The sequence below is a fragment of the Chelon labrosus genome (assembly GCF_963514085.1).
Source record: "Chelon labrosus genome assembly, chromosome: 10".
Lineage (NCBI taxonomy): Eukaryota > Metazoa > Chordata > Actinopteri > Mugiliformes > Mugilidae > Chelon > Chelon labrosus.
In genome coordinates, this window is record NC_140360.1 from 11501243 (window position 1) to 11520319 (window position 19077).

The following is a 19077-nucleotide window of genomic DNA, read 5'->3' on the forward strand; positions in this document are numbered from 1 at the left end:
TCAGGATCACAGGTTTGGCTTTGAAATGCTGTGCACATAATGCAGGGGTAATTCATTTGAATCGTTCTCCCCCCCAAAAAGGAAAAAAAAGAAAAGCAGAAGGAAATCATTGGATTTACTGAGAGCTGTCATGCAGTCAGGAATCGTATAACCTTTCATAATCCCCTAGTGTGACTGCAAGTGGTAGAAAAAATTGCAAGCACATTTTAATAAAAGAAAATAATACTTGGGGCATTTCTCATATCCTCTGACAGATCTGTTGGTTAGGCATCTGTGACAGCGGGAAGGACTGTGGAGAAGACTGGTATTTTTGTATTCCACTTCAAATCCAAAGCTGACTTTGAATCCAGCTTGTTGGGCTAGTTTTATTTTAGCGCTGATCGAGTAAAATACAGTAGTTATCTGCAGGATTGAGCTGTGACATTGTTAAACTGTCGTAATGGTCCTAAAGAGAGAAGAGAGTAAATCCTTGCCTTTGTATTCCTGACGGTTTCTCACTTATTAGGATTATTTTCAGATATTCTTTTTACAAACTGCATAAAATTAAGACTCTCTTGTGGCTTAACATATAATTTCACATTGTCATCTTTGTGGGAATATCCGTTTCACATTCTGTTTGCAGAGAGAGGGAGAGTAAATGTTCCAATCAATGCATCCAGTTGCTGTATTTAAATGCCAAGCTGCATCAGAGAGAAAGGATCCCCAGAGAAGTCATTTAGGCCTCTCCTCCGCTGTACGAGCCTCCTTCCTCTGAATGCCAAGAGCCCACGAACTTGTTAGAGAAATAATCTGGAAAAGTTAAGGTCCCTCACATCTGAGTGCCTCTTGAGGGATTCGCTGAACGGCGTGGCGTTGCCGCGCGCCTCCTTGCTTCGCTTCAAATGCAACTCATCATCCACCCGCAGCCTGACCTAGATCCAGCCATCCCCGTGCTCAAGTCGTATACATATTCATCGGGCTCTCTTAATCACAAGACAGCCCCTTGAGCGGAAGAGAAAACTCTAATTAGTTGCTATCATCCGATGGCAGCTCAACGGGTTGCGGTTGTCTCGCCTGCGCCGCGTTCTCGTTTCTGTGCGCCGCGGCAGTTGTTTCCGTGCAGGTTCAAAACTCTCTCTCATCTGTTATGTCTGTGGTCACTTGTAAAATAAGGGTTCTGATGAGCTGCTGTGAGTCTCGTCTTGCTACTGAAGCATGGTCCAAACTGCAGTAGCTCCTCAGTGAGTGCAGCACACGAGTGAAGGACTGATTGAAGTTGCTTACTCTTATAGAACGACGCCGTGTCAGCTGAGATCTGGTCTTCTATGTTTGACCTGATCAGAGATCAACTGTTTACATGGGCAAATAGGACACATAGTTATCTGACAAACAGAAGAAGTGTTTTCCCCAACTTGACAAAAAAGGTGTTTCAGCCAAAGACCAGTTCTGTTTTTCTCCTGCCTTATTTATAACCCTCCCAGAAACTTGCCTTGTCACATGATATTTAGAAAGGAGTGAGTGTTTCCATATATGTTTCCATGTAAACACGGTAAGTGCAACCCCTTGTTTATGTCTAGCTCCGTTAAGCCCTTCTTCATCGAGGCAATCAACAGGTCATGACATCAGAATGAATGCGACTCACAAAAAGATCATGAAAGAAACCACAATGGCTGTAGGATCAAACTCTACATTTCACTGCAAGTTATCATTTATCTTTCTGTAAAGCTGTGGGATTTACATCTTAGATTAGATGCAGCAGAGGCTGAGATACTTTAATCCACACTATATATACTATGGCTCCTGAGATGCATCTTAAAAGCATCTTTTGTAAAAACCCCCTGTGTCTAATTAACACCTTTCCACATTACTGCCGTGTAAAGTAGGGTGTCTCCACAACCCTGGAAACCAGGAAAATAATTTTGACATCTAAAACTTTAAATATCACTTGGTGGGTGGCAAATGTCTGCAGTCAAGCACTTAGAAGTCAGGAGGTTCAGCAGTCGGACGCCTCAGAAGAAGACGGAGAAAATCCCTCCAAAAAGTAATTATCCACAAAAGTCAAAACTCTCAGAAGCGCTCCCTGAATGCAAAAAAGAATTAGCTGCAAAATAAAAGAGAGCTGCACTGCTTTCAGCCACCGCTTTGACAGAAACAGATATGTTAGAGGCTTTGATGAAAAGGCGGCATGGGAATCTTCAAAGGATGTGAAAAAGTTAAAATGTCAGAAAGACAAACAAAACCAGCACAAACTTGACGGCTTCCTGTTGTGTTCTCCAGAAGAAGCGGAAAGAAATTGATTCCTGTTAACAAACACACAGCCTTCTCTGCTTCTATACTTGCGAGGACACTCTTGTGCTCTGACACTAATCAACCGACTCGACTCTTCAGTCCTCCTCTGCTCTGCAGGGCCGAAATGAGCCTTTTAGTGCCTTTACGCACATTCGTTTTGGTTTTCAAGGCTCCAATTTTACTGTTTTGGCTCACTCCCATCAGCATCATTTTTAGGCAGATCAGGCAGCTATTTGCCATCTGCTGTCGGGCGGGGGTTCCTGCACACCCCCAAATGGCTGACAGACAAAGTTAGCAATTAGTCGATGAACATAGAGGAGCTTTTAGCTGATGAAGAGGCAGATATTATCCCCAATAAGTAGGTGAAACCCCTAAAACGAAGCTTAGAAGAGAGGATTTTTTTATGATGTGACCAAAATTGAATGAATAATTGACTCTACATCTGTTGAGAAATTGTCTTCAGAACTGCCTGCCATCAGCTTAAATCAACTCCTCTCGGTCTGACTTAAAACCTCAAACAGCCTGCATGAAACGCTGGGCACATGTCTGTATTGCCGCACGAACACAAGCCTAGCCCTCGTATGCGCTCTTGAAATTGTGAACAAACATGATCTGAGCCTCATAATGGCTCCCGCGAAGGCAGAAGCCCACCAAAACACAAACTTCCCACTATTAGTCAGCTTCCACTGAGTTGCTATTTATTTTCAGGAGGCGAATCACAAGAAATTCCTTCATTATTGCCGCCTGCTTGCATGAGCCCAAAGCGTCACGGTATCCAGTGTCAATCAATAAAAGAAAATGAAATGAATTACCTCAGAGGCAGGGAGCCCGAAAGAAATGTATGGTCTGCTCATCTGCTGAATTCCAGTCCACGGCATCATCTAAATTTTCCATTTCGGCTCCTTCATGCAACAGCAACACGCCAACTAATCAGTCCACCTCAAGAAGCTAACTGAAGCAATTTAGTTTGTGTTGACTGAAACTCAGTGGCTGCACTGCTCATCCTTAATGAAATCAGAATGATTTAGATGCTTAATAAAAATCTGCTTTCACTGGCACTCTCGCCATAGCCGGCGTACAACATTGAGGCAGGAAAGAAGAAGAAGCGATGCTTTGACCTCATCTATTTGTTCGAACAAGCAGTTGGTCTGATCTTAAATGCTGCACCCCTGTAGCCCTCTGCCCCCGCAGCTTCATGAGGCGTGGAGACATTTCTCTGATCAAAGTTTGCTTCTCTTCATAGGTGGGACTTTCATCAGCGGCGTTTCCTCAAAGCTATATCCATGCAAATCATCGCATTTATCCCCCTGTGCCCTGCGTGCAGTAAGGGTGGAGGTGAATACACGGCCGGTGTTGTGTGAACAGTGGCATGGGAAGTCCCACGACAGGCACAGAGCTCCATCAGTGGCTCGCTGAGGAGAAATAGCAGGATTCCTCCCACACACAGAGATCAGATGCAGGTGCAGAGGAGCACCACAGAGCCAGAGCCACAAAGGAGGATTCTTATTACAGCGCACCTCCCTGAATACTATCAAGAGTGATCAGACATAGCCCTGTGGTATCTTCCCACTAAAACACACTATGGCTAGTGACTGTTTAATGCGGTGCATCAGCATGTGATGAACTCCTGTCTCTGGAGTGGACCTGCGCACGTGTGACAACATGATTAATGCGACTCCACAATCTCCCGACTCCTTAAGGCTTTCGCTTCCAGATACGAGGCAAGCCTGCTCGCCAGCTGCAGCAGCACCCCCACCTCCACTCCCTCCACTTCCACCTCTCCGTGGTGCACATGCCCCTCTGGTGCAGCCATCACAGCCAGAGGATGCTCCGAGCAGGACTTGCCATTATGGTTTTCCTCATTACAGTACCAGCGTGACTTTAGGAGTTGATGGGCATCCATGTGCTCATGGGGGCCTGAGGAAGTCATTGCTGGCAGACAAAATAAATAAATTTAAAAATCACATCAGTGGGAAGCACAGGTAGCAGTACAGGCATGCTGTGGTGTCGTTAACGCCAGCAGACTTTAACCCCTTGAGCTCTTCCTTACCACCAGCAGCTGCCACTTCACTATTTTCATAGAAATGACAGGTCGCTCGCCTTCATTATATTCCACAATCCTACCAGTCAAGAGGTAGGAGATGAAGTGAAAGGGATTCATTACTTACTTACTCGAGTACGCTTTTCTGCAATGAAACTATGTTTACAATTTGTCCTTCACACTTTCCAACAATGAACCCTCAATGATCCGTGGCAGGGCTCAGAGAGTCAACACCTTCTTTACAGTCCCTCCAGGCTCAGCGATGACATATAAGACCGTCTTCAGTGTGTTTCACAAATCCCTCTACATTGTGACTGTAACGAGCTGAACACAGATGGAGTTTCTGTTTCAGAAAGTGCCTAATAAAGTCCTTAGAGCTGCATTTATGCTGTTCAGTGTTTAGCCACAGCCACTGCTTCATGTGATGGAGCACCTCTACTTTCAGTTGTTGGTAAAAGAGACGCAGTTAACAGCTAAATAGCCACTGGTGACAAATAAGCTCACAAAGCTAATGTGAACTGTATGTTCAGGGTAAAGAAATCACCATTAAACACAAATCTAGATCCCAGTTGTCATCATCAGCAGTCAGTGGTTCGTTTTAGTGCAAATGTTTACATTCACATGAGCAACTGTCTTTAATTTGGGCCAAGAATACAGAGCAGGAAATGTTACACATCCCTACTGGGATTTGAGTTTGCGTGCTTTCATAATGGAGCACTAAAAGTGAACTTAGTGAATCACTATGATTTAGAAATTCTTTTCTAAGTGTTCCTTTTAAGGGGCACTAATGTCCAACGGTGCAGAGCACAAAGAACACGGAGGAGCTCACAGGTGCAGCACATTAAAGGAAATTGCAGCTGCAGTAATACCTTTTTTTTATTTATTTATTTTTTAAATATGACGAAAAGAAGAAAAAGGTTTCTCTTAAAAGCAGTGGTACATAATTTCAGAGAATCCGTTTATTGACAAGAGTTAGATGATGAGATCGTTCACATTCAAGTCCGCAAGTTAAATTTGAACCTGGAACCTGTGTCGCACGATTTGACGCTGCCTTCAAATGGAACTCGTGAGCTTGTCGTTAAGACGTGGGAAGTCGTGTGCACAACATATTTGTGCTACTTGACGTTCATTATTGTGTGAAGACGGCTGCTAGTGAGCTATTGCCATCTAGGAGCCACCGAGGCTAATAGATTAGAGCAAGGTCAAACTCATTTTAGTTCAGGGGCCACACAGCCCAATTTGATCTCAAAGGGGTTGCACCAGTCACATAATAGCATAGCCCTTGTTTTAGTGTTTACATTTAATGAACAACCTGAAATGTATTAAGAAAAATAAGTGTAATTTCGGCGCATTGCTGCCATCAGCTGTTTAGTCCTAGGTCTGCAACTCCGACTAAAGCAGTGGGACCACTAGTGGACAAATTAGGATGAGCAGTTACTTTATTGAAAGATTGCAGTTTATGTCGACGTCATTTTACGCATTTTGCAAATTCATCCCGCGGAACAGATTGGACCTTCTGGTGCGCTCGTTTTGGCCCGTGGGCCATATGTTTGATATTCTTTGCTTAGAGGCTGTTGAGAAAATAAATTTTCTCTTTTCTCGTGAACTGGTGATGTGTCATGCGAAAAAGAGCCGGCTCTAAGAGTCTATGCTTGGTAGTGAATCAGATAAGCCGATGCCCATCGAGTGAGAGCCGGCTCCCCACTATTTTTCCTTTCCTTTTGTTTAATCTCTGCTGCATGAGGATGGGGCAGAACTTTGTTTTGATGGGCACGCCATGTGTCCAGTTACATGCGAGGACTTAGGATCATACCATTATGTGAGAGCAGAGAGGAGGACAGACGCTGTGGCTGAATGATTAAGACAGTAGACAGAGGTGAACAGGGCAGATACTGACGGAGAGAAGAAATCGCATCAGCCTGTCAAAGCTGAGGCATCTGATTTTTCTCAATGCCAATAAGCACTAAGGACATTTATACTGTTTGTTTACTGAGTTTGGTTCTGTTTTTGCTTGTGTGGATTTGATTGCAGTGGTTAGTTCATTTGTTTGCACAGTTAAAGATTTATTGAAACATTAAACAAAAGAAAGAATGCTTTTGTGAGAGAATAACTGGACAAAATGAGACAATTATTATGCTTCTCGTAAAAACATTGAATGCAAAACGTACGTATTTGCGGTGTTGGGCTAAACCATTAGGCTATAAACAATACTAAATAAAGAGTCGTTCGAGAGCCGAAAGAGTCGACTCTTATTTTGGGAGCCGTGGCAAAAGAGACGGCTCTCAAAAAAGAGCTTCAAATAACTATCGTGAACACGGTAAACACGACTCCATTTGAAGGCAGCACTAGTGACCTGAATTAGCCAATCAAAGCCTTAAACCCACCTGAGCACCATGATGACCACCGTCACATTTATTCGTTTGTTGTAGGCCTACACACACAAATTCACATGACTGACTGATAGTTGCCCAAGTTGCCCAATTATCATTAGAGTCAAATAATAATAATAATAATAAAAATAATTAAACAACCAATTATGTGTTGCTGACTTCAAATGGTGTCGCGTGAACTAAAAAGGAAAGGGCTGAACACTTTTGTACGACTAAATTGTGATACCTTCCCGTCCACCTCCACCATTTCAGAAAGCAAACACGTCGTGACTCTCCAAACATTTCTAGCGAGGAGGTTGAGAAAACCACAAGAGGGCGCAGTTACTCATAGACACCGTCTGTAGGCAGCACATATGAAGGCAGCTTCTACAATGTCATGTTCACAATTAAACGTTATATAAACAGCCCCCTTTTGTGCTAATCAGCCTCTTACCTGGTTAATACAGTAAACATGGCGCCATGTGAAGGCAGCAGCACTTCACTGGTTGTGACGTGTTTGCTGACATTTTCACAAATGGCGGAGGTGGATGGTAAGGTAATATATGGTAATTTATTCAACTTATCTTTGTAATTTCATGAAACGTCTCAGGAATGGCCTCATCTTTTCATAATGCCTTTCCGTTTCCTCGGTTAAGTGGTTTGCTTGCAAACTGTTCTGATCTGTGCGTTTTTTGGTATTTCTAGTTTGCTCTTAAACCCAGAAACGAAAACTAGAAAAACATCTGTTATTAGATTTTTATGTTTAAACCTAAAAGAGAGAAAAAAAATACCTTTGCCTTTATTCTGTAGTCTTAAAGTAGTCTAAACAACAATAAACTAACAATGGTATTTTCCTTTATTGAAACAGGAAGTGGCCTTCATCTGGAACACTGGTACACCGCTCTCGCTTCTCCAAATTCAGAGGACATGCCTTGTGTCATAAAGTCATGTCTGTGCTCTCTTTTTAACCAGCAGAAAAAGTTTTCATAGAGAGCAACAAAATCACTGACCTCACTAACTTCTTCTTCGCCTACAAAAACATCCAGTTAAATGGATGTTTTCTCCTTTCGTTCTCTTCCTGTTTTCTTTTTTCATTCGTTAAAGGTCAAAAGGTAAATTTACGGGTTTTTTTCTTAAGTTTTTCTTTTCTAAATTGATTTGACATTTATTCATTTTTCATTGGAGAGTCTCGAAGTCTGTTTTGTGTACACAACTTCCCATGTCGTAACCACAAGCTCACAGGTTCCATTTGTCGGTAGCATGTGTTTATTAGTGAGCTTTAGAGATCCTCGCCATTTTCTAGAGCCAGGCTGGCTGTTTTACAGTCTTGATAGTGATAAGCTGATCCTCTGCTGGCTTCATATTCAGCCCACAGAGCTGACATAAGAATGGCATCAATCTTTTTATCAAGTTCCCGGCAAGCGGAAAATTGTCAAACTAACCCTTAACTGGCATCTTGCATTGTTTCCTGTCACCACCTTACAACGGCACGGTGCATTGTGACAGCCAAACACTGTGAACGTGTCTCATTGTATTCAGCGGGAACACAGACAGAGAGAGAGAGGGAGCAACAGACAACATGCTGGGTACAGATATACTTTTACAATCCGTGGGGTGAGCTCGCAGAGGAGAAGAGTGACACAGAGAGTGGGCTGAATGTGCAGTAAAAATCCTTCACAGTCCAATTAACAGCAAGAATTTTCCCCCCACAGCTCCCAAAGCGCCGACAAATTTTAATGTCGGGGAGGAGGGAGGCTCCTCCTTCCTATTACTTCTGCTCACAAGGTTATATAACTCCTGGAGCATCAACTCTCACATACCCACACACCGTCATCTGATTTGCCACAAAACAAAAATATCTCAGGTGAAAACAAAGCTGCAAAAGAGAGGGAACACAAACTGCAGCACGGTGTCACAAACTGCTCTGTTCGAGGCACTTGACAGACACATTGATGGTGACATTTCAAAAGGGCAACCGCACATCATGAGTGTAATTACAGGTGTGTCTTTATCTTAATCATAAGAGGGCCTCTGATATTATACAGGGGAGAGTACACACACGCAATCAAAGTTCAGAGCCTCTGGTTTTTGAACACCTCAGAGTCAACCCGAGGAGGTTAGAGAGGAAAGAATAACGATGAGCATCCCCTCCCCGAGATGAATATGCCTCCTTGTCACGCGTGCCCTTGCATAACTGCACCGCTACCTGATATCTCATGCAGCGCGTGCACAGCTCGGAGATGAAGCCGCACCAGCAGCAGCTGTGGCAGGAGAGGCAAGCGGCAGTGTTTTCACGGGGATTCAGGCTGTCGGGGAGGACTGAAGGATGACCCCCCCGTCTCAGGCCTGAAATCGTGTTCACAGGCGAACACATTCAATCCCAGAGACAAAGAGGGCCATCTGTGAGCGGTGTCAGGGAGTAAGCACATTATTCAGAGATCCAGACTGAAGAGGACGGAAAGAGTGTGGAAGGGAATCACTTTTAAAGTTTGGATATGAAAATCAAGGAGGCTGAAGATTTTGTGTATTAATGCTTTAACTCTGGAGGATTCAGGAAGACTCTTCAAAGCACATCACACCCCACAAAGGATTTATGTAAATTACACTCAGGGCCTATTCCAAGATCAAAAGATAACACAGGAACACCTTGCTATGTAAAAAAAAAAAAAGACTCAGTAGGCTCGTTCCAAATAGATTTTTAAATATATTTTTTTGTCTCTTGTGAAGGGACTCTCTGTGAAAACACCGTATGTAAATGTGAGTGTGTAAACAGTGAGGACAGTGTCTGGCTATTTGTTTGAGCAGGAGTGTAGAAGGAGTGCACTCTTTAATCTATCCTCTGAGCATACACTGTAATAAGTGAGCTGACTCACTAGTCAATACACGTAATGGTATACTGCCCCCTCTTGGACGATCTTGGATAATAAAAGTTTTTTTTCATTAAAGAAAAATCCCTTTGAGACATATTCAGGGTTTTCATTTATTCTTTTCTTTTCTTTTTTTTTTGCACAAAGGCAAACTGTCTGTAGTGATGGAAAAAAATCTCATTATCGTGACATCAGACTCAGATTCCAGGAACTGTAACCATAGAAGAGACCTCAGTTGTCCCAAATATGGGTCGCCCAGGGTGCGAAACCCCCTTTTGCTCCTTAACTCAGACCGAAAATAACAAGACAAGCTGAAGTCTGTCTGGATCAGCTCCTGCTCTCTGCTGCCAAACCACACCGAATCTACCAGAGACTGGATGAAAGAAAACTGTTTGGATCAGCGTCTATGGAGCTGCAGTGCTGTAACGAGGGGCTGACAACATTAGCTAGGGGTCAGGCGTCAGGTCAGAGATCCAAAGCTGTTGCTGTGAGAGAAGAATCATGTTTTGTCCTGGGATGATCTGCAACCGTTACACCTGCACTAAACTCCACAGAGCTCATTATCTCCAAACGTTGCTGCAGGGAAACAAAACCGCAATACGGCAGGGTCAAGGTTACCGATACAACACAAGGGGGTGTTTAGAAGGATATTACAATGCACACAACTCCGGTGAGATTAAAATGATGGAAATTAAGGGAAACTAGAAATACGCTCAGAGACAGCTTGCCCTTCTCTACCTGCCCTCCTGCATACTGATTTGCAGGGGTTTATAAACTGAATACCAATCGGAAGACTAACTAAATCTTATTATTCTCCAGCATCAGTGCTCAGCACTTTCCTCTGGGCCAATTGTAAAAGAAACCACATTCAGATAAAATCATCTTCATATCTGATTGGCACATAAAGCTGCAAGAGTGTGCTGAGAACCAGTGGTTTGTTATGAATCCAAACCCCTCAAATAGCATCATTCAGCTCCACAGACACTGCGGTGGGGAGGAGGATGAGTCACGCAGCATTAAAACAATATTACAGGCAAAAAAGTGCACGATGATGACGGAATACGTGTCAGGCTTCAGGAAAACATTATGATGTACTCCGCTCTCCCTCTCACCAGCAGACCGTAATCACATCAAGGAATAAGCATGTCGCTCATTTGATGAAAGTTGGCCATAAACGTAATAAAGCTGCCAAGGTTATTAGAAGTGCCACAGGCCATTTTTACAACCACTCACACACCTCATATTGGATTACGGGGAGAAATATGATGAACCGAGGAAGTAGAACTTGCCCATTTACAACGGAGCAGGGGAGGTTTAATGACTTGTGACAGATTCCATTCATACACATTAATTCCTATAGCAATGACAATCTGCAGCAGGTCTCCGGGCCCTGTGGAAATTCTCGAACGCAGCGTAGGAGTGATGCAATTTGGACGTCTGTACATATGAGCCACGTGTTGACTGCATGCAGCGATGAAAAACCCCTGTGGCCTCCAAGATAACGAGTCAAGAGCAAATTCCTTTCTGGAAATACATGCTCAGCAGTTTGAGAAGTTGTTGATTGTTCATTTACCAACTTGTTCAGATGTGGCAGCAATATCTAAAAGTGTTCGATCACTGCTCTAGCTCTGTGTACAATCGTAATGTATACTTGGTTATGATATAGGCTGGTTTTATTGTATTGGTTGTATTCTGTTATTTACAAAAGCCCAGCTGTTTTGAGTTCTGAGGCTCCTTCAGTTTAAGTGGTTGATGGCGAGTTTAGGTTTTTATTAGGAACATAAGTGGGTGATGCCCACTTGAACCTCACGTTTATAGAGTCTGTTAACCTCACTTGAGTTAGAGGATGTTATTCAGATTAATGTGGGCGGCTTCTTCTTTTCACAGCTCTCTAACAACCCACCTGTCATGTTTTAGGTTTCACAAGAAAGAGGTAGGACCCAAGTGAAGGGCACACAAAGAGGCAGGAAGAGGAGGAGGAAATAAAGTCTTTAAAGAGTCTTACTCAATAAAAGAACGGCACAGGCAGGATAAATCTAAATCAAGGCCAAGTGTAATCCAATGGAAAACAGCCAAATGATTTGATTCCAGGATCAGAATTACCCCAAAAACCTAAAAGGAACAGGAACCTCTTGGAAATACCAACTGGATAGAGCAAGGAAACACAAGCAAAGACAACTATATATACGTGCCAAACTAATTGAAACAAGACACAGGTGAGGAGCTAACAATCACACAGGCAGGTAAAAAACGCAGGGCAGGAAGTAAAGCTGAAAATACAAAGAATCAGATTACAAAATAAAACAGGAAACGCCACACAATCAGCACCGATGCCTCACAGCAAGAAGGTTCTGGGTTCGACTCGGTATCATATCGTATCGTATCGTATCGTATCGTATCGTATAATTACTAAATTATTGTCAGCCTTTAGGGCGGCACAGTGGCGTGGTGGTTAGCACTGATCGGGGTTATCCAGGCCAACAGGCCTTTCTGTGTGGAGTTTGCATGTTCTCCCTGTGTCTGTGTGGGTTCTCTCCGGGTGCTCCGGCTTCCTCCCACCGTCCAATGACATGCTCATTAGGTTAATTGGTGATTCTAAATTGGCCGTAGGTGTGCACGTGAGTGTGAATGGTTGGTGACCTGTCCAGGGTGTACCCCGCCTCTCGCCCAGTGACAGCTGGGATAGGCTCCAGCCCTCCTACGACCCTTCACAGGACAAGCAGTTACAGAAAATAAATTAATAAATGAATGAATGAATGTCAGCCTTTAAGCTTCATGAGGTAAAACGTTGGTGGAGAAGAAGAGGGTTTCCTTTTCAAATGCTCCTCAACACTTGATATTACACCTAATCAAATCTTGTGTAAAATACAAATTGTGGTTTTGCTCATTAACGGCTTGTATCCGTGGTGTGTAGGTAGAAAATATAATACAATATGGAAGAGGGGGGTTCAGTCCCACCCACACTCCTTCTCCTTTATTACACGATGAGACTTTTGAAAACTGGCTCCTGGCAGGAGATGCAGTTGAAAACATACGTGTGCTCTCCAAAGAGGAAACATCTATAACATCATAAATGAATAACACACACGTGTGGGTGGATAACATAGCATGTGTTTAATACTTAATGAGGAACTTAATTAGTTCAAGTGCTTTAATTACAACAGGGTATGCAGGCTTTTATATAATGTGCAGTTATTTATATTTTAGACAACATGAGCAAGGTTGTTGACACCATTTTCCACAAGCTTCAGTTTTGTTTCCCTGAACTGTGCCCTGCAGGGTACTCAGTATTTACAAAAGTATCTGCAGTATAATTTATTTCTCTTTTCCTGTAAATGTAGTCTGGTTTTCTTTCACTAAATTTTAATATCTTATGTTTTATCTTGAAGTTTTAAAGAGGGCAGGTTTCTGGGGTCACATCAGTTCAGACAGATTTCAAAGTGAAATATTTCTGTGCTTTAATTCTTATCTGCCTCCACGCGGCAGCGGCGGCTGCTGATGGGACCTATTTTACACGGTGTGTCATCATCTTTGGTTTTGCCGAATTGTTCTGCAGCACAAAGAGAAATGGTTTGATTAAAACAAAGAAAACGTCTGTACCTCTGTTGTTTTCACAGCAATAAAAAGAACTGAAAACTTTCAGAGTGACATTCGATAGAAGGACTGAAAAGCCGGCGCGGAGGGTGTTTGATGAATTGCTACCTTCTTTTATGTTCAGGAGACGGTGGCACCTCTAAGATCTAATCTGGGATTGATTCAGTTTGAAATGAGGTGAGGGCGTTAAACACAGTTCTGCTAATGTCTGTCTCTTTTCATCCTCTTTGACTATGAGTTTAATATCCACCAAATCAACCTGGAGACGTCACGCTTCACCAAGTACACCCCCGGCAGCGCTACTCTGGGACAACAACAGATTTTTTTTGGTTCATGCTTTCTCTGTTTTGTGTCAGAAAACAAATAAGGAGCTGTGTCAACTTCCAGCAGCAAAGAAGCTGATTTGGTTTTTATTTGATAACTTTTTATGAAATTCATCAAGCAACTGTTGGTTTGGTTTAAGCACAGACTAATAAATCCACCTGCCATTGCATCCTGCATAATACTACGCTCTATTTTTAGATGTTTTTCTATTGTTCACATAGATGCGCTGCTGTCTGCTTTGTTTTCTGAGCTTGATTAGTGCACTGATGGACAAACAAAATAGAACTGAATTGGCGGTGTATCTGTGTTTGAGCGTGCGCTGAGGAGCTTTGATGCAGTCCATCTTCAAACATTTTTACACCTACACGTTTCCTCTTCTATGCATCCCTCTGTGAAATCTTGACAAGTACAGAGACATGTATCAGAGATTACACCTCATTAGAGCAGCACTCCAAAAGCAGCTTCCCCCACACTTTTCTTCCTCAGACTTTGATTAGTCTTCCCAGCCTCTCACCATCTCATCCTCCTCTCTTTGCCTGTCTCTCAGGCAGAGCTGGTGTTCCACTCCCTTCTTTACCCCCCACCAGCAGCAGATTGTCCTTCCTTAGCTGCAGGGGGCCGTCAGGGATCCCCGCGGGGAAGCAGGGCGACCGCTCATCCCTGAATACTGTTTCTCTTTACATGGCGCAGTGTCATGTATGAGGCCATCAAGCTCCTTGTTACCAGCACCGAGTGGAGGGTGAAGAGCACAGATGGTGGCACGCTCTGTCCGGCTGCTCCTGTCAGCCTGGAGCCACGGTTGTTATGCCTATCACAGTATTGCACCGAGCCACAAATTAAAAAGTGCCGCTGCAGCAAATGAGATTCAGAGGTATCACTAAATTTATTCTGCTGCTGGATGATATTTTATACTTTGCAACCCACAAAGGGGAAATCTAAATAGTAGAAGAGCCTCCCGAGCAGCAGTGACAGGGAGCTTAACATCCAGAACAAGCTGGACTCGCCAGCGCTAGATAGATTTCCACCTTGGCACTGAGCATCACACACCAGCTAGTTTTGGCAAACAGAAGCTCGCTGTGTGGCTTGATGCTGCTCACGTGCCTTTGTTAGCTTTTCACATCTGTTCCACCGCGGGCTCGACTGTCGTTCGGGAACCTGTGCCGCAGCAGAACTGTCAACATCGTCAGCGACAATCAGACGCCATAATCTGCCCGTTCAATTTCTTCTTTTTATTGCTATTCTTATTCAGCCAAATGAATTCCTTATTGTGTTCCTGTCTCTGGCAGTAGTTTTCAGATAAGCATCACTCCAATAAGAAACTGGAACGATATTGAATTTGATATCAGCAGACCTTAATTTTAAGCTTCCTGCACATCAGCCATAAAATTTCAGCATAAACAGTCAGACGGTGTCAGTATCCATGGATTCTTTTTTATTTTTATTTATTTATTCACTAAATATCATGCTGTAGCATTTAAAAAGGTATTGAATAAGAGGAGTTTGTAACAAAATAAAATGCAGTGTGGATGTACTCATTCGCCAGTTCATTAGGTACAATAGTGAAAACTAATATATTCTGATATAACAGTTGGATAACGGAGAATTGTGTTGCACTGACACGTCTTTCTGTTATTTTGACAACCCCATTTTAGTCCAGTTTAACAGCACCACAAAGTACATCCTCCAAAATGACCACACAGGTGAATAAACACCCTTTTGATGCTGTTACAATGTAAACTAAACAAATCATGCAGCTAAGATTTAGTGCAGGACTATTATTCATTCATTCATTCATTCATTCATCTTCTGTAACCGCTTGTCCTGTGAAGGGTCGTGGGTGAGGCTGGATCCTATCCCAGCTGTCATAGGGCGAGAGGCGGGGTACACCCTGGACAGGTCTCCAGTTTATGGCAGGGCTAACACAGAGAGACAGACAACCATTCACACTCACGCTCACACCTACGGCCAATTTAGAATCACCAATTAACCTAATGAGCATGTCTTTGGACGGTGGGAGGAAGCTGGAGTACCTGCAGAGAACCCATGTAGACACAGGGAGAACATGCAAACTCCACACAGAAAGGCCCAGTCAGCCCATGGATTCAAACCTGGGACCTTCTTGCTGTGAGGCATCAGTGCTGCAGGACTAATTAGTTTTCACTAGTCTACCTAAAGAGCTGGCAGGTGAGTGTAAAACACTTGTTTGTTCATTTACTTTTGGACACTTCTAGTTGTGTAAATGTTACATTGAGTAACACATTTTATGGCCAAAATAAGGTGAGTTAACTGAAACGTTATATGAGGTATAAAGACATTAGGAGCTAGCCAATTAAGAAGACAATTAAAGCTTCATTAAAGCTTAATTTAAACAGGAGAAGTCTTGTATGGACGAGTCTCCTGATTAATAGATTAACAGTTGTAGATCAGTTGCTTGTTGTTTATTTATTTATTGTTATCTGTTCATAGTTAAATGTGTAGCCAGACCACCTACCCTTCTCTCATAACGGGTTAGAAAGTGCATCTCAACAAGTCGTTGTTCATTCACAGTAGAGACAAATATAATTTACCTTTCACGTCTGACGTCAGTGCAGCGTCATTAATCAGACAGGTGAGGTGCTGTCCAGGGTACTGAATCCTGAGACAGGTCTTTCATTGGAGAGACGCAGAGACAGGTGTGAGCTGTCTAAAGTCTCGGGGAATGTGGACCCGTAACGAGGGAAGGCAGGGGGTGTTTTAAGAAGAGTTTCGTGTAAGTTTCAGGAGCCACCATGGACCTTCTCCCAGCCCAGGAGGCCGCTAAAATCTACCACACCAACTATGTGAGGAACTCCCGAGCCATCGGCGTCATGTGGGCCGTGTTCACCATCTGCTTCGTCATCATCACCGTGGTGGTCTTCATCCAGCCCTACTGGATCGGGGACAGCGTCAACACCCCTCAGGCCGGCTACTTCGGCCTCTTCCACTACTGCATCGGCAACGCGCTGACCTCGGAGCTCACCTGCAAGGGCAGCGCGCTGGACTTCGGCTCCATCCCGTCCCCGGCCTTCAGGACCGCCATGTTCTTCGTCGGGACGTCCATGCTGCTGGTGGTGGCCACCATGGTCTGCTTCAGCTTGTTCTTCTTCTGCAACGCCGGGAACGTCTACAAGATCTGTGCGTGGATGCAGCTGGCATCAGGTGAGGGACTCGTTAGTCTTTACTGCAGTTTGCTCCACCATAAAAAAAAATCACATTGCATATTATTTATTTTATTATTAATCTTTTTTTTTTTAAGACTAGTCATAACTAGACATCAACTGGGAAAGAACAGAAAAAAAGAAGAACTTATTAAATTTATTTCTGTGCCTCATCTTCTGTGTATGAAAGGTCACTTCTGCATAAAACAAAATCCAAAACTTAAGAAAAAATCGGTTTTATTTTAAATGTTATAGTCAAGCACTGAAAGTTATCCTGAAAAAAATAGTAATAAACAAATAAATAAATAAAAACGAGACTATAATTGACTCTACAATCTGCTCCTATTTCACTATGAGACTAGAAATCAACTTGAAATCAATGTATACTGTCCTAATCTTTCTGTCCATAAAAGTTATGTTAAAGTTAAAGAAGATCTAAGTTTAAGTAAGTTTATTTGTGTTCTAGTTGTTACTGGTCAGATGTAGAGTTAACGGAGAATGTATATTATGCATACAGTATACTGTATGTCATTGTAGTTAATATAATGATGCCTGATTAAAGTTTGTCATATTTTACTATCAGTTTTAAATGTGGCTAATATTGTGGGGGGCTTCATTCTTTTAGGGGGACCTAAAAGCTGCATTAAGTTAAAGAAACTCAAAACATTCCTTATATATGATCAGTATATCTATTGACAGACTTACTGCAAGTTCTAAATGAAGTTGAATTAAAAAATATATAAAAAAAATCAATATATATATATAATTCAAACTGAACTCAAGATGCTGTGCAGAATCCTGAACTCAAGCTATTAATTGGGGCTTCAAATATTGTCCAGGGTAACAAGTCACACTCTTATTCTCTTCTTCTGTGTCCACAACCTTACAATTACAGAATACAGAATACAGAAAGCTTTATTAATCCCCAAAGGGTAATTCAGTTTCTACAGTCCACCATCTAGACATACAACCATTCACACAACAATAGTATACAGCAGGAGTAGCATGATATGGCCTGGGTCCAAGTACAATTAATAAATAAAAAACATCAGAAGCAGAATAAATAACCGCTTGTCCTGATAGATTACATTAATGTCACTGGCTGTTAATCCAAATAAATCTCTAAATATTCTGTTTTAATACAGTCTTTAAAGTACATGTCACATCTTTCAAACCTCTCTCACCACCCGAGTACTACAGCTCAAAATGGAGCCCCTCTCCTGTAGGTCAGGACGGTGTGACGATAACCTCGTCTTGAGCCGCCTTCACACCTCTCTGGTTTCAGGCGTGAGGTGTGTTTGTACTGGACGTGTTGTTCTTCGCCGTGGGAGCCAGGAGGAGATCGGGTTTCAGCCCAGACTCTGACACCTCTGATGGCGGATTGGGTTACCTGTAACAGGATCAGGTGTTGCTGTGCTGTTAACCGCTCCAAACCTGCACCTGAATCATGCCAAGGCCGAGGAAACCGGCTGTGATAAAATCCTGGTATAACTAGGTCCTTGTCAAAGACGCATCAGGCCAATTTAGATTTTATTGTGCATAACCCTGAGGAAACTTTACCAGATGAAGAGTATTTAACATTTAAAAACTTTTATAACACTCCATCATGCAAACAGCCCCTCTGAGCGTCCTCTGCCAGGCTGCACCATGATTAAATTAAACCTCTGGCACTTCATGGGGTCTCAGAACCTGACTCATTATTATTTATCAAAGTAGGCGCACACAAGAGGTAATTACTGCAAGGCCCTGCCAATTTTTTGTTTATTTCTTTTTTTTTTGTCCTTCCCCCGCAGCCGTGTTGATGGTGATGGGCTGCATGATCTACCCGGACGGCTGGGACGCCCCCGAGGTGAAGCAGATGTGCGGCCAGAGGACAGACAAGTACGCCCTGGGAAACTGCACGGTGCGCTGGGCCTACATCCTGGCCATCATCAGCATCCTGGACGCCCTCCTCCTGGCATTTCTGTCCTTCACCCTCGGCAACCGGCAGGACAAGTTGCTGCCAGATGAATTTGAGGTGGAGGGAACAGGTGAGGGTCTTGTGGTACGAGTTTGAATGCCAGAGGTGTTTTTTTTTTTTTTCCCTCAGGCGCATAGTTTAATGTGTCACAGCTAGAGCTTGTCATGTGTCCTCGTGAACTTATGGGACATTCCTGTGATTACAAGTCATATTAGAGGTTTAAGACTTCAATTTGAAGGTTTAATAAACAAGTTTTATCCTAATACTTTTAGTAACTTGCTTATTTCTACTTTTGCTTAGTAGCCAACTGAGACCCAATGTCTGAAGCCCTCCAAATAAATGCATCTTTTTCTTTTCTCCGTTGCAGAAAACAAGTGATGAACAGATGGACCCTCAGCAGACGTATCATTTGGATAATTAAGTTTGAATCTGTTTACTCCCTCACAACCAGCCTCTTTGTTTTTCTGCATTTCACACC

The 19077-nt window shown here is 43.0% G+C and overlaps 1 protein-coding gene across 2 annotated transcripts; it reads left to right on the forward strand.

The window, feature by feature from the left end:
• Positions 1 to 16231: 16231 nt before the first annotated feature.
• lhfpl5b (LHFPL tetraspan subfamily member 5b) lies at positions 16232 to 19044 on the forward strand (the record flags this gene model as incomplete). Of its 2 annotated transcripts, XM_084553117.1 has the most annotated exons (3): positions 16232 to 16640; positions 18433 to 18669; positions 18967 to 19044. In XM_084553117.1, the coding sequence occupies 3 exons, from the start codon at positions 16232 to 16234 to the stop codon at positions 18975 to 18977; spliced, it is 657 nt and encodes a 218-aa protein (XP_084409243.1). In that variant the 3' UTR covers positions 18978 to 19044. The 2 variants fall into 2 exon arrangements, with proteins under 2 accessions (XP_084409243.1, XP_084409242.1); XM_084553116.1 differs by lacking the exon at positions 18967 to 19044 and having other exon boundaries at positions 18433 to 18890.
• Between the last annotated feature and the right edge of the window lie 33 nt (positions 19045 to 19077).